This window comes from Odontesthes bonariensis, chromosome 3 (assembly GCF_027942865.1).
Source record: "Odontesthes bonariensis isolate fOdoBon6 chromosome 3, fOdoBon6.hap1, whole genome shotgun sequence".
NCBI lineage: Eukaryota > Metazoa > Chordata > Actinopteri > Atheriniformes > Atherinopsidae > Odontesthes > Odontesthes bonariensis.
The window spans coordinates 24,342,164-24,369,037 of record NC_134508.1 but is presented as its reverse complement, the minus strand read 5'-3'; the positions used below and the strand labels follow the sequence as shown (position 1 = coordinate 24,369,037).

General features: G+C 39.4%; 1 protein-coding gene and 1 pseudogene across 2 annotated transcripts; one reads left to right on the top strand and one right to left on the bottom strand.

Annotated features, from left to right (window-relative positions):
- Window positions 1-4,704: 4,704 nt before the first annotated feature.
- LOC142377259 (green-sensitive opsin-like) lies at window positions 4,705-13,631 on the bottom strand. 2 transcript variants are annotated; one of them, XM_075461182.1, is made up of 6 exons: window positions 13,624-13,631; window positions 5,857-6,233; window positions 5,580-5,748; window positions 5,254-5,419; window positions 4,895-5,134; window positions 4,705-4,803 (listed from the first exon to the last, which is right to left on the bottom strand). In XM_075461182.1, the coding sequence occupies exons 1-6, from the start codon at window positions 13,629-13,631 to the stop codon at window positions 4,705-4,707; spliced, it is 1,059 nt and encodes a 352-aa protein (XP_075317297.1). The 2 variants fall into 2 exon arrangements, with proteins under 2 accessions (XP_075317297.1, XP_075317296.1); XM_075461181.1 differs by lacking the exon at window positions 13,624-13,631 and having other exon boundaries at window positions 5,857-6,241.
- Window positions 13,632-15,246: 1,615 nt separating this feature from the next.
- Window positions 15,247-16,422, top strand: LOC142376596 (green-sensitive opsin-4-like; annotated as a pseudogene).
- Window positions 16,423-26,874: the final 10,452 nt, after the last annotated feature.

Sequence of the window (26,874 nt, the reverse complement as noted above, 5' to 3'; positions counted from 1 at the left end):
ACCTACATGAACGCAAACACAAATGGGCATGTTTTGTAGAGGTAGATAGATCTTTCAATGAACGCGTCTTTCATATACGCTCCATTACACTGACAAAATACTGTAAGGACACTGTTTAAACCATGTTCCAACAATTGGTAATTGGCTCAGTTTAATACATATGAAAAACAAATACATAATGTTAACAAACAAAAAAAAGGAAAACTGTTTGGAAGAGAAAAGGTGCAGAATTTCATGAAAATAGCTCTTGTCAAGTGGGAAGAGAGCGGAGGGATCAATCATGCTTTTGAGCTTGAATATTTCACTGACAGAGTAAATAATTAATTCAACCAGTCAAATTAAATCAGTAACCAAACATGAAAAACATGGGCATGTCCTCAATAAAAGGACAGTGACCCTTAACACACTTAAAATCCACAATGCTCCACCTATAGAGATGTGAAGGTTTCATCATGGCCCTCACAGTCCCCTGACCTAACCATTAAAGAAAATCTCTGAACAGACTTCAAAAGAGCAGTGCCTGCAAGACAGCGGTTTGAAATGAGCATAAGCTAAAATACCTCAAATAAGGAAATGCAAAAGTTTCAGTTGGCTTTAATGAAATAGTTTACAAGCTGTGTTACTTGTTCAAGGATTGTAACAAAGTACAGATCATGCAGATTCCTTTGGGTTTTGCTTTTAATCCCCTTTTGTTATTTTGAAACTTTCAAAGATGAACATACAAATTAAAATATTACAGATGTGTCATCTTAAGTGTTATGCTTTCTGGAAAAAAAACATATTTGGTCTTTCTTTGACCTGAGGTTAAATAAAAATAAAAAAAAATAAAATTTTAAAGTGCATGGGAAGCTTAAAGTTGAATTTTTCCGTAATCCCAAAATGTGACTCTTTTCAAACCCACAGTGTGTTCTTCTAGCTTTCCCACAGCAAACATTCGCCTGGAAATGCTATTAGTGCATCCCAGAGATTGTCATTAAAGCCTCTGCATGCAGCCCCTCCTACCTGATACGAGCAATTAGAACAAAGAGAGGCACCACTCGCCTCTGCCAGCCCCCTGACAGAGAGACTAAGCACATGCAGGTGTCCAGAGCAGGCTCTTTGAAGAAAATTACAGTCCATGTGCCCACAGCATGACAATTAAGATTGGGTTATCGGCAGGAAATAACGGGCTATATCATGACATAGATGGCCTACTTGGTTGGGAAAAAGTGTATGTTTAAAAGTAATTAAACCTCTTTAAGACATTATATGGTATGAAACTCATGTTGGTTCCTGCATGAAACAGCCATGGCTATTACTTTTAAATGGAGCACAGGATGGAACATATCACATGCTATGGGGGTTCCAGAGGACATTATCTCACTATGTTGTTGCAACCTATCATCATTATCCACTTGCTTCATCAATCGAAACATCTTCAACAGAGCATCTCTCTGTTAAAAGTTAAGGTTTAAGAATATACATTTTTGATTCCTCTGAAACGATATGTATTTTAATATGAATCATGTGTACATTCTTCTCACTGTAATTGCTGTATTGCATGCACTGCATATGCTGGAAGAGTTGCACATTATGAACTTGGCCTCAGGAGGGTGGTATAACACAGCATCAACAGCCTGGTTCTTTCAGCAAATATAAACCATTAACAGGCTTAACAACATCTTTTTACAATGATCAAACATGAGCATATTTTTTTCAATAAACTGTAGCCACACAAGTCTCATTTCTTCTCTTTTTTCTAACAAGAAGACACAAACCACAAAAGGGTTTAAAACAAGAATTTCATGTGCTGATTAATCTAATCTTTCATGTATATACCACACAAGATTCACAAAGGCAGATGGTATGTGGAAGCTAATCTATCACAGCACCATGTGCCGATAGTTTGATAGTTTGCTTTCAAGTTTGTTGCTTAAAGGCTTGCAGGATGGTTTTTGTTCAATCAAATTTATCTCAGCCTAAAGGAAAATCTAATAATGCTTTTTTGAAGCAATATATTTGCAGCAGTGGTGTAGTCTACGTTGAACGCAGGTATACGGCGTATACCCACCTCTTTTTTTGGGGGATTTCCGTACCCACCTAAAATGCTCAGTATACCCACCTAAAATTCGTTTTTCAATATTTAGAATAGCACATCAACTACCACTTTTCATGGAAGCCTTGTTATAATTTAACAATACAACGACAACACTTCAGAATTGCATTCATTCGGAAATTGCGGCAGTCAGTCAATCTCCAACCAATCAGACGCGTTTTTTATGTCTCGCTGTCAGCCAAAACAAAAATCTATCATGGGGTGCGTACGTAGGTGCTTAGTGGCTAAGGAAAGGACTTTGTAAAGTCGAGGCTTCCACGAAAAGTCATTGTACATCTGGAATGGGCTGATACGATATATTCTCCATGTTCTTACCATTCTGATCGGATTATGGAATTATCATCTCATCATCTCAACCCGAGAGTTTGCATTTCCAGGGCACACTTTTCCATGGCTGTTGACAGGTATGGTAGTGATTTATTAACACGTTGTCTAACTTTCGTGAACATATTGTAATGACTTCACGGAGGCTCTGAGATAACTTGTAATAACTTTATTAAGTTATTACAAGCAGTACAATCGCAGAACACGGGTGACTCTCAGTCCTGCTCCGCAACCAGCCCCAGGAGAACACCAAACCTGCACACAGACTGGCCCACGCCCACTCCTCTCCCCCAATCACCAGCCCACACCTGAGTGACATGACCTGCGGTCCAGTGATTGACAGGGAGAGGAGGAAACAAGCCAGTCCGTGTGCTTTTACCCTCATTCTGGGTCGTTACAATATATTATTATTATGATGATGATCATTATTATTTGAAAAGCCTCAATGCGTGATGAAAACATGCCAGTGAATTTCGCTAGGTAGCCGACCGCGAGCTGCCAGGTTAAACAAAGCAGCAGCGTTCCAGGTTTTTAGTTGGGGACGACGAGGATTATGGCCAGGCGCAAGGGACAGCAAGACCTTAGGAACTTTTTTAATAAGGTTGCCCGACCTGACGTTTCCGAAAGTAAGTTAAGTTGAGTCAAAAACATAATTCACGCTTTTTATGAGACTTTGCTACCAAGTTACCCTTCTAGGTTGTTTAATTTGTGGACATAACACGGCAATAACACAGGCTAGTCATGCTGTAGTCTAGCTTTCGTTCTTCTCTCAATACTAGCAAGCTAGCTACTCTGATCCACGTTTGCTTACTTAGTTTAAAATTCTAGACGTTTGTTTATCTGGGATTCTTCTTTGGGAAAAACTCCTAATCGCCATACCTGTCTGTATATGGTCTACATGATGATGTGTACAGTGGCTGTCTGGATTAAGTAATTTATCTATCATAAACTAAACTTTATTTACTAGCCAGAACCATGCTATCTCCATGGTATGCATGGATGGGGAGATGTATCTGTACTTAGGCAATGGTAATTACATTATCTACTACACTGTTACTGCGATATAATGTCAGATGCAAAAACCTTTAGTGCATGTGATGAGTTTACAATACAGGCTATATTTCTATAGGCCTACATTTAAAAATGAGTTCATTTCATTTTGTTTGGGCTTGACTTGCTGTAGGCCTACTTGATAGTAACATTTTTGATTGTCATAGATGAAAATGCTTAAAAATGAAACTTTACATTGGCCTATTTTTTGTCATCGCTTTTAGAGGGCTTTTCATCTGAACTGTGTTATGTCATAGTATTGTAGTACTATGGTACTTATTACTTTTCAATGACTATTACAGCGCGCCACTGGAGGTACGGCGTGCATTAAGGGGCTACTATTGGTTCCGAGGGGTCCCGAGTCCCGACCCCTAGTTTGGTACCACGGGCCAATGACTGGCCAACTATACAGTATACCCACCTCAAAAAGGTAGACTACACCACTGATTTGCAGACATGTGAATGTCTGGATTGTTTCAAACTTTCAAAAAAATTTGGTATTTTATCGAAAAGGCAAGAGCAACAGCACGCAGTCTAGCAATCTTTCTACCCATTCAAGTGTTTTGCATGTGTGTGTGTGTGTTTCTGTTTGTCGCAATCCATGTTTGAAGGGTCAGTTGGGTTGTATGTGGTGCAGATTGCAAAAAACTCTCACAAAAAACGTTTTGTTAGTTGTAGTTGAATTTGAATTACAAAAAAATTTGCAAAAATTGGATTGCAAAATATCTGACCAGCATGAGTTAAATAACCACACAATAGCATTTCTTTTTTTGCATGCATCTATTATCTATTCCACACTATATTTTTTCTTTGTTTTTCATAATATACATACAAATTATGCCACTGGTTCAACAGTGAGGAATATTTAACATACAGTTACATGCAAATACAACTGATTGCACGATTATCAGTGTTTAGAGGTTTGCAGCATGTCTTGAGAATTGTTGTGTTCTCTCAAACTCTTTCTCATTCACTCACTCATATGCGCTGGCACACACATTCGCACAAATGCAATTCAAGATAACCTACAAAGCAAATTTACACTTATTAGTTTACACATCCAGGCAGATCAGACAAAACTCCTCAACGTGTTTTGTGTAGAGTTGTCAAATCCACAAATTCATTTGGCGAAAGTGAAAGACTTTTTTGAATGGGCTATTTTCAATTCTGAAAGCAATCATCATGTAAAGTGTCCACAGATTTGAAGAAGTCAACATGATAAAGACACACGATCCTTAAGCTGCAGTTGAGACTTCTGTCTTGCTTGTTGAAACTGATGTCTCATCCTCAACCATCCCGCCCATTCCAATAGTGCTCAACATGCAGTTACGGAACTGAAAGACAGAGCCGAGAGGAACAATTAAGAAAAAAGTAGTGGACAAAAAGAGAGAAAGAAAACAGTTGAATAGAACATAAAGAACCAACCTGTTTGTTCAACAGCACATAGATTACAGCATTGTAGAGCGCTGAACTCTTTGCAAAGAAAGCGGGGATGGAAGCAGTCAAGGCAGTGAAGGAAGCTCCTTTGTTCAGAAAGATCCAACCTGCAAAGGTGGCATATGGTACCCAAGCTACCAAGAAGCCAAAAACCATCAAGAGGCACATGCGTGTTACTTCCCTCTCCGCTTTCTGCGTAGAAACTGAGTCCTGCTGCTGGGCTGCTGCCTAGAGTTGAGTTAGTTAAGAAGATAATAGACAATCTTTTAGTTCACTGAATACATTTAGATGTTAGATGCAGCACTGGTGCTTAATTTGTTATACTACAGCGATGCATAAAAACTTACAGCTTTGACTGTCAATACAAGGCTTCCATAAGCGAAGAAAATGATAAAGACTGGAACAAAGAAGTGGACGACAAACATGTATATGACATAAGACTCGTTGTTGAAGCCTGGAGCCAGAGTGTAGTAGTCAGGTCCGCAGGAGCACTGCATGCCCTCAGGAAGGTACCTGTGGAGTTTTTCAGAAAAGAAGACAGCATTTACCCTCTGCTTTATTAGTTTTGTTATTCTTGTGGTCTTCGAGTGGTTTAGAGGTAATAAATTGTGTCTGAATGGTCATGAAATATTACCGTTCTATTAAATTGAAACATGAAATATGAGTGAGTTACCTGGACCAGCCAAAAAGTGGAGGTGCAGCACAAGCCATAGCCATGACCCAAGTGAAACCGACTCCAGCTGCAGCATGACCTCCAGAGAATTTGAAGCTTCCCATGGGTTTGCAGACGACAATGTATCTCTCAACAGCCAGGACGACCAGGGACCAGAGAGCTACTTCACCTGCAGGGAGAGAAAAGCCAAAGGAAGCTATATATCTGTACTGTAAACCAGTCATAGAAATAGCAAGCATAACTTCTTCTACGAAGCATCATATTTCCTGTTTCTTACCTCCGAGTGTTGCCATGAATCCCTCAATAGCACAGAATGTGGGTCCAAGAACAAAGTAGCCAAAAGAAGCAGATGTAATGGTGATGGTGAAGCCGAAGCAGCACATGATGAGTCCGGCCACAGCCAGGTTCACCAGGATGAAGTTGAGAGGTTGTCGAAGCTTCTTGTTCGTAATTGTTACAAACAACGTCAGGCCATTGATGGGAGTTCCAGTGCAGATCAGGAAGAACATGTAGAAAGCTAGAAGCTTGTACATGATTGGGTCCACCATATAAAACTGAGGGTATTCAAAAGGACTTCTAGCCAGTCCAGTCCTGTTGGACATCGGGATGTAGAAGTTCTGGCCCTCTGTGCCATTGGGCTCATATCCTCCGTTCCTACCCATCGTCAGTTGTCGTACTGAAGCTTCAGCTGATGAAAGGTGCTTACAGTGTCAGACTGGTAAAATCCAACTACACACATGTAGTTCATCTTGATGTGTGTGTTTTATACCTCCTCAGGGTTATCCTCAAATTAGCAAAATTAGATTACAAGAGGATTGTGAGGAAGTAAACAGCTCAAGTCCAACTGATAATTGACTTTAAGAAAGCACCTTGGGACAATGAGGGCTCCAGGTTTAAAGTTTCAATTTGTCCCTTTTTTATTTTTTATGTGTCACTGTCGCTCTAGGTGAGTTTACTTTGTCGGCTGTTTGACGTGACTCTAGCCGGTGCCATGGCACCTCAGCTACTGTGAGGTTCTTGTTCCTTTCATGTCCGTTTAGACTATTGCCTTATAAGAGAAGTTTGCTCTCCCAAGCTCTTTATTGTCCTGTTACTGTCATAACTGGTCATAAGAAAAATTTCCACATGGTGGATGCGAGTGACTATCTCAAGATTACTTTATTTTGAAGCTTTGCTTTTTAAATGTCGCAGGGAAATTCATGCTCTCCTTCACTATGAGAAAGAACCTCTCAAATAGATTAACCACAAAAGGCTGGGTTAATTCAATTTTAGTCAAGATGAAAAAGAAAGAAAGAAAGAAAGAAAAAACATAAATATGGATGGCATGATTCTGATTCTCGGGCACGTTAGGATAACAATCCACTTAAAGTAAATATTTAGAAGAATTATTTAAACTGAAAATATCAATTCAAATCTAAAAAAGTACTCGGTTCAGCCTTATATACATAACTATCAAAATAGGAGCTCACTGCCATTTGATATTTATTGAGTAGGCTTGATTTTATCACGTTGCTTACTTTACAGCGATCTTTCATCCCATTTTAATTCAGAATCAAATAATCTACCGTGTCCCACACTAAATCTACTTTGAGTGGCAGAGATTAACAAGAGAAAACAACATGGCAAAACCTCAGTGATCCCCAAGGAATTCCTAAAGTCATTCAATGGCTTCATAGAAGTACCCATCCATGCATCAATATTTAAAATAATTTATTCTTGGTGTAACATGTCATATGATAGACTTGGCTCTTTGACAAATAATGTGCACGATACAATAAAAGAACAAAATTGTTTCAGTCGTTTCTTTTACTTTTACAAACAAGTCAGCAAAGTTGTGAATGGGCAGTTTTTATCCACTTGAGCCAATTTAGCCAAACCAAAAACATTTTTATCCCACAAGGACTTAGAAACAGTTATACCATGCTTTTATTTCCTCTCCGACTGCTGTGACTCCAGACAACAATTGGTTCAGAAAATACAGCCATTAGACTTCTAACTTGCACCAAAAAAAAAGGATCACATCACTCCAGTTCTAGCTGAGCTACACTGCTCACCAGTGAGTTATAGGATTGATTTTATAATTGTATTGTTTTGTCTACAAAACCTCTCCTGGTTTCGCTCCACACCGCATTACTGACATGTTAATCCCTTTATTCATTGATCACTTAGATCATCGTCACATTTGTTACATCAAGTCCCTCATACAAGCCTTTAATTCATGGGTGATCAACCCTTTTCAGTTGCTGCCAGACTCTGGAATACTCTTCCATTACAAAATATAAAATGTTGCTCCACCATTGGACATTTAAAGACTCATCTTTTGTCTCTTGCTGGTAGTTCAGCATGAAACTGTCAAGTTCATCCTTATTTCTTCGAACAGACTTTGTTTGTTTTTTTTGTTTAATAATTAGTGAAAAAAATGTTTTATTTGAATTGATTGAATTTGTTGCTGTTTTTGTTTGTATTCTATTGTGTTGTGATTTTCATACTCTCTTTCTCTTACATATATTGTTTTTATATCTGTTGTTTTTTTCTATTTTCTTGAATAGAAAGCACTTTGGGTCGACTGATGTTATTTTGAATGTGCTATATAAATAACGGTGGCTTGACTTGACAAACAGCTGTGTTTATGTGCTGGGGATATACTCGCTTTCCTAGTACTATTTAAGTGTGAGTGCGTATGTTACTGAACTCATTACACTCTGTCACTCAGATTAGCGCTGCTGGCATGTTCCAGTTTTGGATTTCAACAACTCAGATAGAAGGTAGGATCAGTGAAGCAGTCAGGACAGGAACCCTATAGTCACATTGTGTACTTATGGCACTAGAAAATGTTAGTAGTCAATGGGCCTCATGCAAGAAGCGTTCGTACGCACAGATTTGTTCTTAAATCGTCCGTACGAGTGATTTAAGAGAATTTGCGCATTCAGCAATCTTTTCGTATTTTACGTTTTCTTTCAGGTACGAACAGAATTTACGAGTGATCCAGACCTGTCGTAGGAGTTTCGTAAAATAGTCCGCTGTTATTCAAATCAAGTTTGCTTGACTAATGGATTGTATATTTAATTACTTTGAAGAAAACATAAATAAATATATACATTATACCCAACAATGATGCTGACATTATTCTGTTTGACTTAAAATATGCACTAATCGAAGGTTAATTTGAATCTGTATATAACGGGAAGCGTAACCAGCGGCTGACTTGCTACTTTTGGATGCCTTAGTGCGTCAGGCTCTTGGAAGAGACCGTGTGGAGACAGACTAATGGCTGAGATCGCGATTAAGATTCCCAAGGACTGTGCTGCTGCTAATATGCAGCTTGCTAGAGCCACAACTCCAGAGAAAAACTCGCCGATCAAACCCAATTCCACCACACGTCCAGGTCCTCACCACCCTTTGATTTTTGGCCCCTTGAAGCTTTCAGAGGGAGATTGGAGACAGATCGGGGGTGTCCCATTCCTCTGTGAGTCAGGGCGCTCCTCTTGGTCATCAAAGCGCTCATCAGTTTATCACCCATGGTACATCAAATACCCATACACCGCTGTCCAACAAGTACAAATTAAGAGGGACTTTCATCCCGTGGCTGGACTGCCAATCATAATTGGAGCACGAGACACATATACGCATCAAAACATCCGTGCCGTTGTGGAGCGCAATGCTGAAGGCCAGGTGAGTATGTCTCAATACAGCGGGGGGCAAATAGCCCAGAGAAGGCATGCCAGATTTGCGCAATATTGCCATGAACGAGGGTCTCCCACTACCTGAACCAGCCCAGGCAGACCAGAAGGCGTGATGCCAGAGGACCCCCCTCATAGACCACCCCATCAAAGTGCCATCATGATGAGGCAACAGCTGATTGCACGGCTTTAGTTGCAGTCATCGATCGCCTGCCCAGGGCGAGACGTTTTTTTTAAGCCATTTTCATATGAAACCATTTATTTTTTTATTTCGCTGACATGGTATTAACAGCACTCGTAATTGCTTCCCATTTCTTCACTTTAGCAGGTCCCGTAATTCCACTGCTGACACTGCTAAAAATGACAGATTTTCCTTTTTGGATCTCTGAAAGCAGAACTTTAATCTCAGAGCCCATATTCTCAGCACTCAACACTTCCTGGCCCAGCAGCGAGGAAGCACAGCCTTATATGGTATCATTTAGGGCGTGGAGTATGCAAATCTACTATCCTCGTGCACGTGAACTTAAGATACGCAGGAGTGTGATTCATCATTTACGCAGGTCGTTTACACACTTTTTCCGAAGTTAAGAGCGCTTGTTGAATCTGACGTGGCGTGTTCGTACGAGACCTTCTTACGAAAAAAGTGAGAGAAATTTAGAATAAAAATACGAAAATGTTCTTGCATGAGGCCCAATGTTCTTGTCATTTATTTATGTGACACATACATACATCACCCACATGGGAGCTTGACAAGAATATTAATAGGAGTATCCTTCAGGAAAGAATGATTAGATTATACTTTAATAAAGTCCCAAGTAGAATGCATAAGCCCAGATAAATATAAGGTATAAAGTAAAATAAATTCTTTGTGTTCACGTAATGATGACAAAAAAAAAAAACACCATGGCATTAATATTTAAGCCATGTGTCACTTTTAATCAGCTCCAAATCTGAATTTACTCACAGAGTTAACGAGAGGTTTGCTTTTGTCTGTCTCAGTTTGACATAAAATTGTAAGGACACATAGTTTGTTACTTCTTTTTTTTCATTAAGAAGGGATTAAGATTAAAATGCAAAAAAGCTTTTACCACAGGTAAGAAGGGAAGAAAATTCAGGTTTTCTGGGTAGCAGTGCCAAATAGGCCATATATGGACTTATTTTTTTCCAGATAAACAGTTCTTTGTTGACAGTTTCCTTAAATGAAAGAAGTAAGTAGGATTTATTCCCATATGCAGTTGTTTTTGTATCCATGTACATGCACATACATTAACAAAACATGAATGTGTCCAAGATTTAATATGTTTTGTGACACCTTCATAAAGTGCCATGAGACTGGGTGGTTTCACAACTTTAAGCACATGTTGGACATTTTTCCATATTACTCAGCAATCAGTCACACAGAATAAAGTGTTACCATTTTACATTTCTATAAATAAAAAAATTCCTTTCCCCATGCAGAGAAATTGCTGACTTTGGGTGTTATTAGTGGGTGTCATTATTCTTTATGAATGGGTTAACTTCCATTTGTGAAGTTGCAGGATTTTTAAAAGCTGTATTTCATGCAAAACCATGATCTTGTCTTAAACTTGACCAAGTAGGTTATTTTCCCTCCAAACTTCACATTTTGATGTTTAAAAATCACCAGTTTTGTTGGCTAAACCTAAGTTTAGACAGTTGAAAAAATATAGTTACTTGTTTACTTATCAAACATTTACTAATCCAGCGCTATCCAACTGAGTTAAAAAATGTAGTTAACTAATGCAAAATACAATGAAAACTCATATATACATATGTACTTGCCAATTGCAGATATGTTGAGTATAAATGACATTTGGACACCCTTTTTATTTTCTTTTACAGTTTTTCTCTATTGGTTTGGCTCATTTCTTGAAACAGAAATTACATTATCAAAATAACATGGACAAATCTCCAAACCACCTCACAATTGTTCACAACAAAATGGCATTTCTCATTGCTTTCATCAAATTGCAATTGTCTTAATACATGTGTCAATTGTTTTAGTGCATCTCTGCAAAAGATTAAGTACAAGTAGCCTACAGTTTGCACAGTTTGCCTACATTTAGCACATTTTCCAAGTGAATAGATTTTGGTGATCTGAACTGATTAGTTGATTCTTGGTCTAATGGTTCTTCTATCCAAAATATGTCAGCATGATTTCATTGTATAAGTCATCACATGCACAATAATCTGTTCAATTGTCAAAATGGGCCAAGAACATGATACCATCAATACCATATAGAATCTCATGTAACACTTGATAAATTCGTGACAGTAATTGACAATCAGGTGAAACCAATCAAATGGTAGGAATAGTTAGTTACCTGACAGATGCTGTCCATGATTGTGAGTGCTGCCAAACATGTAGGCCTATATAAAGAGCTTGACCAGGACCAATTTCTGAACATATAGGATAGTCAAGGCAAGGCAAAATTTATTTACAGTATATAGCACATTTCATGCTTAGAAGCAGTTCAGTGTGCTTTACAGAGTAAAAGAAGTAAATAAAAACAGTGTGTGAAAACAGCTAAAAAGCACATGATGGGTACATGTAATTTTTTTACTCTAACTATCTCAGAGAATAATGGGATTGGAAGCAAATGAGACCCCTCACATCCTCGTGTTTGCAGATGAAGCCGGCTTCAACCTGGCCAAGGGGCGAAGACGTGGCCCTCGTCCTCACTCAGTACGGGCCGCAAATAGATCAATAATAATTTAATAATTAAAAAAAAAAATTAAAAAACTTGTAATTATACTGTTGACCGATACGCAAACAATAGCGGGGCCCGGCCAGCTTTCCGCAACAGCGAATAGGAAAGTCAAGAGCCATGGCCACTAGCAGTGGCAAAAAGAGAAAACTTGACCGAGAAAATCGCATTTTTCAGCCAAAATGGGAAGAAGAGTACCTCTTCAGTTTTGTTCTTTGTTATGAAGGAGTTCAAATTCCTTTTTGCACTTTTTTTTAAGCAAATGTTTTGTCTTTGTTGCTTATTAAGGACGTGTTAAAATGCATTTATATGCAGAAAATAGTTGTATGTTGGTGCAATAAACATACAGATATAAATTCATATAAAATATGTTCTTATTGAGAACCATTTGTAGCGTCTTTCATATCCAATTATTCGAAGTGCGTGGTCATGTGGCCCTCCAATGATAGTGCTGAAAAAATGTTGGCCCTCTTTATCATGGAAGTTGCCCATCCCTGGTGTATGGATGGTTGCGGCATGCACGGCGTTTCTTCCCGCATTGCATTGCAAGGGAAAATGAGAATCTGTGGCCAGACAGACAGCAACGTCTGGACGGCCAGGAGGGTGAGGACAGTGGTCATGAGGGAGGGGCGGGGGAGGGTGAGCGGGAGGGTGAGCGGGAGGGGGACGACAGCAACCAGTAAAGTGTTGCTATAGTGTTTTCTGTAAGCTGCAGATTTATTTACAGTACTGTAGGCCACATAATTTTGCTTGTGTTTATATTACAGTATATGTGGGCTATGTATATTTTTCTTTTCATTCTACAATACTATACTGTATGGAAGTTACGTACTTCACAGTATTTGTGTGAATAAAAATGGTTGGTATGAGTGTATTGTGTGTGCTTTGAGGCTACTCTTACTGTGAAACTTTTTTTCCTTCAGTTTTATACACTATTGTATTCTGTTAGGTAGTCCTATGCCATAGTGACAAAACATCTAAACATTTTGACTTGTAGTGCTCACACAATGCCAAAAGGACAATGCATTTTGGGGGCACCGACTATTTGAATGAGAAAGAAACTTCATTTTGACACATGGGTGAACTGTTTAGGAGGAGATATGAGCTTTTGCTGGTGAACCATGGTGTTTTGCTGAACCATTCAGTTTAGTTTTGCAAAAAGTACTAAAGAGTGTTGAAAACGTCCGGTCTGTTTCAAGAAATGAGCCTAGGCAATTGAGAAAGATCTTTGCAATTTGGGTGGCACTGACTCTTTACATGGGAAAGAAATCAGGTCTGAAGCATGGGTCAACAGTTTTGGGAGAGATATGTGCTTTTGCAGGTTAGCTATGGTGTTGTGCTGAACTATAAGAGTGTTATGCCAAATGATCTTAGAGTTTTGAGAATGTAATTTCTGTTTCAAGAAATGAGCCAAACCAATAGAGAAAAACTGTAAATAAGAAGAAAATTGTATACATATTTATACAAGGGGAAAAAAGGAAGAATAAAGACTTTCAATAATTCAGGAATTATGTCATGACACTAAAACAAATCCTTTCAAACAAGCAATTATTTTTAACTGCAAGTATACTCAGAACTAAAGCAGCTAATTGAGACGTTCACTGTATAGTATCTTCAATTTCCGACAATTATTTCAACCAAATCATGAAGTTGATAAGAATTATCAATTCTTCCATTTTCGGACAATTTAAGTAGACAAATGGTGACTAGATAGATAGATAGATAGATAGATAGATAGATAGATAGATAGATAGATGTAAGGACACAAAAAGTGGAAAATACCCAACACCAGCACCCGTATAAAGATAATAATGATAATAATAACAATAATAATGTTATAGTAGTAGTATACTAGTAATAGTAATGAAAATAGCAATAATAGTAATAATGTTGATAATAATAATAAATAATAAATAAATAATAATATGTATATAAATTTAAGTATAAAGTAAGATTAAAATTATTGAAGGAAGATTATTGCATTAAAGGAAGATTATTGCAGATGTTCCTGATTACTGATAGTGTTGATGTAATATGAAGATAAACAAGTAAACCAAATCTTGTTTTTGCCCCACTTGTGTTAGACGGAAAGCTTTTTCTACATCATGGCCGGGCCATTGCAGGACAAGGACATTCTCGTTAATCCAATCAGGATAGTGACACTTACAGTCCTTCCGAATGGGGATGGATTCCCAAGGTGCAAATGCTTGACCGACGGTCTTGCCTTTTCAAGATAAAGTATTGAAGCAAATATGAGTTCACCACCATTATCGTCTGTCTTTTAATTACCAGTCAAAAAAACTAAGCATATGTGTTTACTCCTGATAATGTCTTATTAGTCTTGACCTTCAATAAGGTGTTAAGGTGAAATATGACATTTTAACTGAACACATCACACCAGTTTTGAAATCTTTACACTGGCTTCCAGACAGTCACAGAATAGATTTTAAAAGCCTGCTGATGGTTTACAAATCCCAGAACGGTTTAGGCCCAAAATACATCTGTGATATGTTCAGAGAATATAAACCCAGCAGAGCTCTTATCCAAGGACTCAGGTCAGCTGGTCCAGTCCAGAGTCCAGACTAAACATGGAGAAGCAGCATTTAGCTGTTATGCTGCCAACAAGTGGAACAAACTGCCAGTGGAGATTAAACTTTCACCAAATGTAGACATTTTTAAATCCAGGTTAAAAACATTTCTTTTCTCATGTGTCTATGCATGAAATCTGCACGATATCTTTTAATTTATCTTTATATTATTTTATGTATTTTTAATGCTTCTTCCACTCCCTGCTGCAATGCTTTTATTTTATGTAAAGCACTTTGAATTGTTTTGTACATGAAATGTGCTATACAAATAAATTTGATTTGATTAACTTCACTAACCCTCAAAATCTAGAGAGCATCTCCTATCCTAGCACTTACCCTGTACTTCCCTACCCCCTCTACTGCACTTTATCTGTCTGCACTTCCCTCTTTCCCTGCACTCTATCTCTACACTGTCACCCTTTCACCTCTGACAGTCTTACTAGTGGTTTCCTTCTACATAGCTTATTGTTAGCTTTGACGTTAGCTGTAATGTTATATCCTCATTTGTAAGTCGCTTTGGATAAAAGCGTCTGCTAAATGCATAAACATAAACATAGAACCCTGTAATATTAAACTATTTAAACAACAGGCTAACGCTTAACTCTGAATCTCACATCTACCAACACTGCAAGACTCTTGACACAAAGAAATTCAACAGAATTGAGCAACAGAAATGGGTTAGGAGCCCAATGGCACAGAGGGCCAGAACTTCTACATCCCGATGTCCAACAGGACTGGACTGGCTAGAAGTCCTTTTGAATACCCTCAGTTTTATATGGTGGACCCAATCATGTACAAGCTTCTAGCTTTCTACATGTTCTTCCTGATCTGCACTGGAACTCCCATCAATGGCCTGACGTTGTTTGTAACAATTACGAACAAGAAGCTTCGACAACCTCTCAACTTCATCCTGGTGAACCTGGCTGTGGCCGGACTCATCATGTGCTGCTTCGGCTTCACCATCACCATCACATCTGCTACTTTTGGCTACTTTGTTCTTGGACCCACATTCTGTGCTATTGAGGGATTCATGGCAACACTCGGAGGTAAGAAACAGGAAATATGATGCTTCGTAGAAGAAGTTATGCTTGCTATTTCTATGACTGGTTTACAGTACAGATATATAGCTTCCTTTGGCTTTTCTCTCCCTGCAGGTGAAGTAGGTCTCTGGTCCCTGGTCGTCCTGGCTGTTGAGAGATACATTGTCGTCTGCAAACCCATGGGAAGCTTCAAATTCTCTGGAGGTCATGCTGCAGCTGGAGTTGGTTTCACTTGGGTCATGGCTATGGCTTGTGCTGCACCTCCACTTTTTGGCTGGTCCAGGTAACTCACTCATATTTCATGTTTCAATTTAATAGAACGGTAATATTTCATGACCATTCAGACACAATTTATTACCTCGAAACCACTCGAAGACGACAAGAATAACAAAACTAATAAAGCAGAGGGTAAACGCTGTCTTCTTTGAAACGATTTTCTGAAAAACTCCGCAGGTACCTTCCTGAGGGCATGCAGTGCTCCTGCGGACCTGACCACTACGCTCTGGCTCTGATTGCTTTCAGTATTTAAAATAGCCCATTCAAAAAAGTCTTTCACTTTTGCCATATCAGTCTGTTGATTTAACAACTCATGTGTAAATTAATAAGAATTAATTTACTAAATGTGTGTGTGGGCGCGTATGAGTGAGTGAACGAACAAGAGTTTGAGTAAACTGAAACACTCAAAACACTTACCTCTGAACACTTTTAAGTGATGAGTGTGCAAAGTTGCATTTTCATGTGGCTATATGGGAAATATGCATCACTATTCTGCCAGTGGCATCATTTTTATATTTTTGTGTCAACCTTAGTTTTAGACTCAAATAATTGACACTTTTCTTAAAGGTCAAATAAAAATGAAAAGAACAAAATCATTTCCTCCAAAGGTTTTTACATAAAATTCTACAGACCCTTCACTCCTGGAAAAGGTCTTTTGGATAATATTCAAGAATGTAAAACTTTGTGAGTTAACCTCTGATATTATCCTTTCCACTGCCTTATTGGTGCAAAGGAATCCTCAGTGTGAACTACTTATAGTTTAGTGATCTCTGAACTACCTGACCGGTGATAAAAACCCAGGAATTGTATGTGGACCCTCACTAATACTAGCACAGATATTTATACATACGCACTTATGTACAAAGTAAATCCCTTCCCGACACTTATTAAAAATGTTAAATGTTTTGCATAAAAGAAATATTGTAGATAAAACAGCAAACCATATCCCCTGATTTTATTCTGAAATATTTAATCTTGAAGAAATAATTCCAAGTATTGAAACTCAATGCAATAATCAGAATTCTAAAGGGGTAAATAGAGGTCCGAGAAAAATTCTAACTCCTGTTGTTCAGAGCAAAGATGGCTGCTAAAATATTCCCTATCAGTAGGGTCTCCTATCTTATTATTGTGTTTTGTCTCCTCTCTCCTCCATCTGGAAACCAATCTCAGCTAAATACTTGGAGGTTTGGATGTGGTGAAGGATGAGAAAGGAGGCTCGAAGAAGGAGCTATGATGAAGAATGCAAAAGAAATGTTTTTGGCATCTTAAGGATGCACAGCATGTTGATCTTACTCTATAAATTGCTTTATTATTAAACATATGCACTGCCACAAACATCCTTAATGCTTATATGACAGCAGTAACAAAGTAAATAAAAGGGGGGTTCCCATAAAACAATGACTAAATGATGCAGTTTGTCCCATATCCTACTTAATTGGTGTTGGTTTAAAATGATGGAGCTAAAGCATGAACCTCTTAATTTGTTTTTAAAAAAATGCTTGCTACCTCACCTTCTGTGGACACCTGAAACTGCCATGATTTGAAATTAATACAAAAATATATCAATGGCTCAATGAGCATTATAAAAGTTTAAATGATGATAAATGCTTCTAAGAAAAACATTTCTTTAATGTTTTACATATATTATATATATATACATTCCTTTATGTTGTATTGCTCTATTTATTCCCTCTATTTTATTAACTTCTTTTTTTTCAGTACAGTTATTTAATACATTTTTTGTCATTTATTCTCTTTATGGATGTATTTACCTCTACATTATTTCCCCTATTTATTTTATTAAGCGTATTTATTTAAATTTTTCCTTTTTACCCTTCTTTGTGTACATTTTCATATTCCTGTACGGGACCTCATCATGGGCCCAACTTTTCAGTTATTGGTTGATCATCAGAGTGCAGAAATTGTATTTTGCAAAATGGCACCTGAAACTGAAAGTGGAAAAAAACTTACTTCAGGTACCAAAGGTACAACACAAATAGCTTTGGCAATTCAACAGTTGTGACACCTTATGTTGTCAAAGTCACTGATTGAGCTGCTTAAACCTTCTTTATAGAGTTAGAGCAAAAAGCAAATAGACGGTGGACTGCATTTAGGCCATCATTTTTATTGCAAGTTAAGCTAGCCTTACCTACTTGTGGTCTCTGTGATCATGTTTAGAAGCAGTCCTTCCATGTCACACTCTGCAAGGCAGCCCCTGTAATTTACACAATGAAGCAGAAATGTAAAAATGAAACAAAAATCAATACAATTAGGAAAACAAATAGGGGGAGAAAACGTCTGTGAGGAAATAATGCCGAGTTATTAGCACATATAAAAAAAAGGAAATGTACAGAGATAGAATTAATAATAACATGCATAAATGAAATAAGGAAAACAAAAATAGATGCAAAGAAAAAATATTAGAGAAATAAATTCAGAAAGATAGGAAATGATTATTGTGTAATCAAGTGTATAATCAAATTGATAATAAATTATTAAATCCCAAAAAGCAAATTATGTTCGTATGGTATTAATTAATTAAAGGTATTATCACAAAGTTAAATCAATACATTTGTGAAAATAGCTGAAATATGAATGTATGCCACCTTCTATAAATTTATTGGTCCATGAATTAGTTTTATACTTTATTTTAGAAGCATTTATTGGCATATTAATTTAGATATTGAGCCATTTATCTACTTTTTTACTTATAACACTTTCAGTCTTCCACATCCTCCTATCTCCTTGTGTCTGTCCTCGCCTCCTCCACCCGCATCTTTGGTGGAGAAAAATGCACTCGAGGAGAGGAATCAAGGATGTGCAAAATGGGAAACATGAGGTGTGTGTGTCTCAGCCTGGTCAAAAACATGTTTCTGTGTCCCGCCAGTAGAGGGTGTCACCTCCCACACAAGGCTCCATCAGATCACCGTCACCTTGCCGCACTGGCCCTTATGCTACAAAGGTAACCAAAGCTAGATCCAATTACCAAAGACAATAAACCAGTGCTGCATGTTTCTGAGTTGAGCTTTTTGTTGTTCCAGAAGAAAATGAAAGAAGGTCAACAGACGCTGATTGTGAGAAAGACTGCTGATTTTATTTCAAAGTTTGGGACGTCCCAGATCCATTGTGGGGAAATTGCTTCGATTAAAAGATAAAGAAGAAATTTTGAAGAGAGGCAAATCCCTGAAAGGTACTAATATTTTCATCAACAAGGACTTTTCTGAGACTGTGCGCATGAAACGCAGGGATCTGTTACCACAGCTTAAAGAGGAGAGGAAGAAGGGAAACATTGCTCATCTGAAATGTGATAAACTGGTGGTGCACCCTCCCCGATCCACTTAAATCTCCTCCAGCTATCACTCAGTTACAAATCTTACAAATTTCCAGATAACATGTTATAGGTATTGCTTTCATGTGTGATGTAATTGATTTGAATTTTCTTTTACTAGCAGATTTGGCAGTTAATCCAAAGGATTTAAATGATAGTAAGGATAGGTATAATGACTGCTTTGATCCATATTAAAACTTCTTCAATTTAAGAAAGCATCAAGACCCATGCAATTATCATAATGAAGAGGAGTTCAATATATTCACTAGTAGTTTATTAGATAGAGGTTATATGAATGTTTTTTCAACTCTGCATCTTTATATACGCTGTCTACCAAAGAATTATAATCACCTAATTCAATATCTGTCAACTTTAAAGCTGCGGTCGGCAACTTTTTTTTAGTCATATTAGCTTGAACTGTCATGGGATTCTGGAAGTAGAATATTAAATAGGCTGTTTAGGAAAAATAACGAAATCTGTAGCTCCCTCTGAAGCCTGTAATCATGCTTGCAAACATCGAGCGCTCCCGGCTGTTTTTAACCAATCAAGTTAGGGTGGAGGAATCCTACCTGTCAATCACAGCTTGTGCACACGCTGCTGAGCGTGAGTCTGCCCCAGCTTGTGTGCGCTCACACTGGTGTGAACTCACGTGCACAACCTCGTCCACAGAGGGGGAGGGGTTTGGGGGGCGATTCGGAGCTTGGTAGAGGTTGGGGGAGGGACCTGAAAGTTGTATCAGTTCGAATTTTCCGACTTTAGACTCGCAATTTTGAAAACCTGCCGACTGCGGCTTTAAATCATGCATTTTTAGTGCTTGCTCTATCAGAAACATGGCTCAGTGACGATACAGCATCTTTTTATTCAGTACCTAATTATAATGCTGTGCATTCATGTAGGAAAAATAAAGGAGGTGGGGGGGGTCAATCTTTGTTGACAGTAGTTTTCAGGTTATGGAGAGAAAATAACTTAGTAGCAGTTTAGACCAAATTGAGGTAGAATCCCTTCTCATAGAAATACCAAGTTCCAATATTTTTGGTGGGAAAAGTGTTATAATTGGTTGCATTTATCGGCCACCAGATACTGATGTTAGTACTTTTAATGATGTCCTGTCCAATACTGTAGAGTTGATAAGCAAAAAGGGAAAGGCTTGAATTCTTCTTGGAGACTTTAAAGCTATGGTAGGTAATCCTAGAGAGCTAGCAAGAGAGCTAGCAAGATTCGAAAGTGTCCACTCCTCTAAGCTCCACCCCCCCCTCCCCATTCCGTCAGTGCTTCATCCAAAGCCGGTGGAACCGCATGCGCACATGGAGCAGGGAGCCGGCAGAGGGGGGCGTAGGCAGAAAGCAGAGGCATCTGATTGGTTTTTTGTAGGCGACCAATCCGAGATCAGCGGGACGCTGATCTCGGATTGGTCAGCTTTTTCTCAGTCCTGCAGCTGCCACAGAGGTCTGATTATTTTCGTCCCTTTTTCTAAATACATCTTGTGTAGATTTCTCTCAGGATAGACGGACCATTTCACCCAGTATTACAAAATGTGTTTCTGAACAGGATTACCTACCATGCCTTTAACATTGATATTCTCAAAAGTGAGTCCAATCTATCAACTGAGTTCTTGAATATTCTATATGCATCTTACCTCCATCCTCTCATCCATAAACCAACTCGGATAACAAATACAAAAACAAAAACCTTGATTGATAATATATTTACAAATTACTTTGATTATATAATTAATTCTGGGTTATTGTTAACAGATATTTCTGATCATTTTCAATTTTTTTAATTATTTTTAACCAAGACAGGACAAACCTGATATGAGGATGAAATGTCGTAAATTCACTAAAAAGTATGAAGAGTTATTTGTAGCCACGATCGAGGAAGCATCATGGGAGGAGGTGTTCAATAATGTAGAATTGGTTTATCTCACTTTTATGAAAATATTTTTATCTAAATTCTTTCCACATGTTTCAAATTAACACGAAATGCAATTTTTAAAAAATCTAAGCCCTGGATCACACCAGGCCTATATATATATATATATATATATACAAAAAATGTGTTCTTAGTCCCACCCCATTTAATATTGAAGTTTATAAAAAATATAGGAATCATTTCATAAAATTATTACAAACTGCAAAAAAACAACTTTTCAGATAAATTTGAACAGTGTCATAATGATATTAAAACCACATGGAACCTCATTAATGAACCATTGAATACGAAAAAGGCATTCAATACTTTCCCATCTAAATTTTCTGATGGTGTGTGAAAGTTTACTAATACTCTGGACATAACAAATGGCTTTAAAGCTGCCGTCGGCAGGTTTTCAAAATTCTGAGTCTAAAGTCGGAAAATTCGAACTGATACAACTTTCAGGTCCCTCCCCCAACCTCTAACAAGCTCCGAATCTATGGCGTGATTTTTGTGCCACCAGGTTGAGCGCACAGTGACACTGATTTGAGGGCACAGATCTATCTGAAGGAACAATAATTTTAAGCGTGTGCGTATGAATCTCACACACGCTCGCTCATAGGTGCTCGGACACGCGCTCAACTCTGACAAACTGCTCGCTCGAACGGCTCACTCTGCTCGCGCTCGACTCTATCTCTCTGCTCGCTCGCGGCTCTGTCTCTGCGCTCGCAACTCTGTTAGTTATATGTAAATGAGCCACGCCACCAGCCAATCACAGACTGGTAGTTTTCACAGACTGGTATTTGTGTGATAAATAATAAAAAAATAAAGAGGAAGAATTGTAATAATCATGTTAGAACTGGTGTAGTTGGGTGCTAGCTAGTTACTGATTACTGTTGTAGGGTGTCAGGGATAGGTCACAAATATTTTAGAGAAAGAAACCTAACATCAAATATTTTATTTGTTTCTCTTTATATTCTTTTATGTATTTTTAATGCTTTTTCCACTCCCTGCTGCAATGTTTTTATTTTATGTATTATATTTTAATGATGTAGCATAAAATAATAAGACACATACAAGGCAATTTGAATTGAATTGAATTGAATTGAATTGAATTGAATTGAATGAATTTATTGTCATTACACCTTACAGCATAACGAGATTACAGTTACAGTAACATGGAACTGGGGGGGGGGCGCAGCTCATTAAAGTGCGCAGCCACTCCTTTGCCAAGAAAAGAGAAGAAAGGGAATGACATTGGGTGAGAGGAGGAGAAAAAAAATCATACTTCACACTATACCCTTATCAGGATACGGTCTGAGATCGCAAAAAAAACCTCAGCACAGAAAAAGCATCACACATAAAACAACACCTTAAGCAATGGGACAGTGAAGAGGTGAGGAATTGCATGTGTTATAAATGAGCATGTATGTGTATGCGTGTGTGTTTGTTCAATAATTCTGCACAGAATGTTGGATCAGGCAATTGTCCTTGACGAGTTGGAATATGTCAGCCAGTTCCACAACAAATCTCACAGAAGTGCAGGAAGGGAGGGGGGCACATGGGAAAGACCATCATGTTATCATAACAAACGTGGACAATGATTATGCAGCTGGCCACAAGGCCAGTGTGGGGCGCCGGATTGGAATAACAATTAATTTAGGTCAGACAGACAACTGATTACGCTTTCTGTCTTTTTGTCCATTGCTGGTATCTCATGGCGAAGTCCCGAATTCAGCCGAATTGTGGAATGTGGACCCTTCCCGCCCGGTCCAAGCGATCAATCAACCATTCTCCCAGGTCAATCCACTTCTCTTCTGAGTCCAGGAATCTCAGCCAGCCTGCGAACCTGCGCAAGGATCACATCCAGCTTCCGACTCTGCTCACGTAACATCTCAGTCTGAGCGTTGATTGCTCTTGTGACCCCGTCAAACGCTTTCCACGATCTCTTAATTTCACAAAATACCAGGTATCTTCCAACTCCAAACAGCAGGAACCCGAGTATCATAAATCCAAATATGTAGACGTCTTCCGCGTCCTCGACAGCCAGCATCGCCAAACACACGGTGCGCCACTTCCCCCATGCATCCTCCGTGTATCCAGCGAAGAACGTACCGTCGGGGCAAGACGCTTGTCCTTTCGCCATCTTCGCGGTTGAAAAAATTTGATCAATAGCATTAAGACCCCAGCTAACCAAATCCATGTTATTTGGCTTCGTCTGATATGTAAAAAGATGCTCAGAAGACACAGACACAGACAGGCTGAGCAGGGCAAAAAAAGGGAGGGAGGAGCAGAGAGAAATGCGACCTCTTCCACCGAGAGCCAAGAGACAATTTAGGCACACAAAGATGTTAAAAGCAGTGGCTTAAGACAAGAAGCTAAAAACTAGTCATCTAGAGGACGCGTGGTGTATTTCGGCACGCGTGCTCAAGCATTATACAGCGCGTCCCGTAAGGAGGAAAAGTGGCGCTTTTTACGGGTGTCCTTATACCACGCGTGATATAAAAAAACAGAACGCGATCTTTAAGATATATAGCGTGTGCTCTCGACGTGTGGATATGACAGCTTTGGCTTGCGATAGATCTGTGCCCTCAAATCAGTGTCACTGCGCGCTCAACCTGGTGGCACAAAGATCACGCCATACGAATCGCCCCCCAAACCCCTCCCCCTCTGTGGACGAGGTTGTGCACGTGAGTTCACACCAGTGTGAGCGCACACAAGCTGGGGCAGACTCACGCTCAGCAGCGTGTGCACAAGCTGTGATTGACAGGTAGGATTCCTCCACCCTAACTTGATTGGTTAAAAACAGCCGGGAGCGCTCGGTTTTTGCAAGCATGATTACAGGCTTCAGAGGGAGCTACAGATTTTGTTATTTTTCCTAAACAGCCTATTTAATATTCTACTTCCAGAATCCCATGACAGTTCAAGCTAATATGACTTAAAAAAGTTGCCGACCGCAGCTTTAATGACTTCTTTGTAAATATTGGTTCCTCTTTACGTAAAAAATGCAGACGAACCCCTCCTTTTGAATATCAATGATCATTATCCTGGGATTAGTATGTTTGATCCTCCTACTTCTAAAGAAAGGCTATTATATTGCAATTGAAAGATTCTGCTGCAGGACATGATGAAATAAGGTCCAGTCTTGTAAAAAGGGTAGTTTCCTGTATTGTTGAACCCCTCACCCATGTTTTAAAGGGGAACTCCGGGGCATTTGAAGCGCAATCCCATTGCTAGAGGTTGTCAAATACTGACAGTAGGACACAGACTGGTGCAAATCGGCGCTCCCTGTGCGGCGATTGCGCTGTTTGCGCAGTCTGTCATGCTAGCCAACTACGTGATGGCTAAGGGGCAAGTGCTAAACCTTCCACGTAAAACAACAACTTGCACACTGCAGAAACGTCACACCACTTTATAAACCATCCGACAATAAAGTCACAAGCCTTACCATCAAAACCATATGCATGGTTCTCACATTACTGGCATGGGGACGTTACAAAACAACTTTATAAACAGCATGTCACTTACCTCTTGTCGGTATGCTCGCGCATGTGAAAGCCCAAAAGAGTTAATGGACGATACTCCCAAATACAAAGCAATTATTTTCTCTAGAAAAACTGCGTTCAAGTATTTAAAACATTACAACAATATTACTGGGCATGTATTGTTGTAATGTTTTAAATACTTGAACGCAGTCTCTTTATTTATAGGTAGGTAGGCTATATTTATTCTTCCGTCCACATTAATGCGGGCCCTGTGGGCCCGCACATCCCAACAATATATATGGGTGATTCTTAGTAGTGTTGCACCGATACCATTTTTTGGCCCCGATACCGATACCTGGCTGTGCAGTATCGGCCGATACCGATACCATACCGATACCACTCTTTAAAAAAAAAAAAAAAATCTATATATATATAATTTTTTTTTTTTTTTTTCAAACAGAGTGGTATCGGTATATATATATGAAGAGCTGCATACTACTTGGATGTAAAATGTAAAATCTTTATTAGTTTACAAGTTCATAAAACACATGGGGTGGGGGGCTCCGATCTAATGGAGAGAGAGAAGGATTGGGAACGCAGGCTTCCTTGGTCGCGACACAGACGACAGGCTAACCCTTAACACAGCACACGGAATGAAAACCCACTACAAGTCAGGCTAGCTTCACTAGCTTTAAGGCACGCTTTAAACACAGCACACGGAATGAAAACCCACCACAAGTCAGGCTAGCTTCACTAGCTTTAAGGCACGCTTTAAACAGCACACAGAGTCAACACACCACAAAACACACGGCTAACCTGCAGCATATGGCGCCCGTTTAACCACAGACCCGTCACTCCTCCCCACGCAACCCCACCAATCAATACCACATAACAATAGGCCGACCTATACATAAACACTAAAACACGAAGTTAAAAGGAGAGGAATACTTAACTCGCCCACTTGGCGAGACCCTCCCCTGGGGTCTGAGCTTGTTCCGCCGTCCAACTCCCCGGGGCTTTGCTGGACGGCGAAGACGGTAACTGGCTGTCAGCTGGTAGTGCGCTGTCACGACCGCACAAGGAGCGATGGCGGCCCAGCACTCTCTATCGTGGACCCTGTTTTGACTACAGGAAGCACCCAGCCTCCCCTCCTCACACTCGCGCTGCAAACTCCCCCTGGCTAGCTGTCTTCGTCGCCGCCAGCTCTAGATGACTGCGAATGACACCCTCCCCAGCTGACAGAGTGCCTGTCGCCAGACGTCTTGCTCCTCACACATAGAAAAAGCTGCCCCGCCATTGGTTAAGAGCGGCTATTGGCCCGCTCTCATTGGTCTGGAGCAGGCCAATAGCGATAGCTGCACAGTGATCACAACACAGTGTAGCGAGTGTCGGGAGACGTTCAAGTGTCATACAAGTATCGGAAATGGTATCGCTGCCCTATTTGTTGGTACTCGCCGATACCGATACCGCCATTTTAGTGCCAATCAGGGCCCCGCCCGATACTGGTATCGGTATTGGTGCAACACTAATTCTTAGACTACGGGAACTACGGGTCTATGCTCCTCCATCACATCCTGTCCATGCTCTCCCGCACCACATCCTCATCTCACACCTAATACACGTATAGACCCCAGCTGCCTTATGCTCCTTCACATTACACACCCGACTCATAGCTCACTTCTCACTGACACACACACACAATTCATGGTGCCCACACACTCAGTCTCCCTGTGACAGCCAATCACCAGGGCATGTGTACCCACACTCTCACACGCATGCAAGCACATACGAACACATGCACACACACACACATACAAACAGTACAGTCGCACAACTGCAATTTATTTATGAAAATATTCAATATTAGTGTATTTACTCGACTATGAATTCTGTATTAATTGAAGTACATTTGTCTGTTTTCAAGATGCCACGGAAGTCCACAAAGGAGAGGTCGCAAGCCTACAGGGACAGGATTAAAGAAGACCCTGTCAAATATGAAGAGAGACTCAAAAGAGACCGGGAGAGATATCAAAGAAAAAAAGAAAGTGGTGTGGTGAAACTAGTAGGAGAACTTCCCAAAAGAGAACAACGTAAACATAGGAGACAGAGAAGAAACTACAAGAAAAAATATTGAAAATAAGTTGAAAAATGCTCTTGAGGTACAGGCCTACCTGGGAACTACAACCCCACCAAACTCTCCGCCGGAACCAGTCCCTCCACCTCCCACACCACAGAGAAGCAGATCATCTCAAAGATCCTGG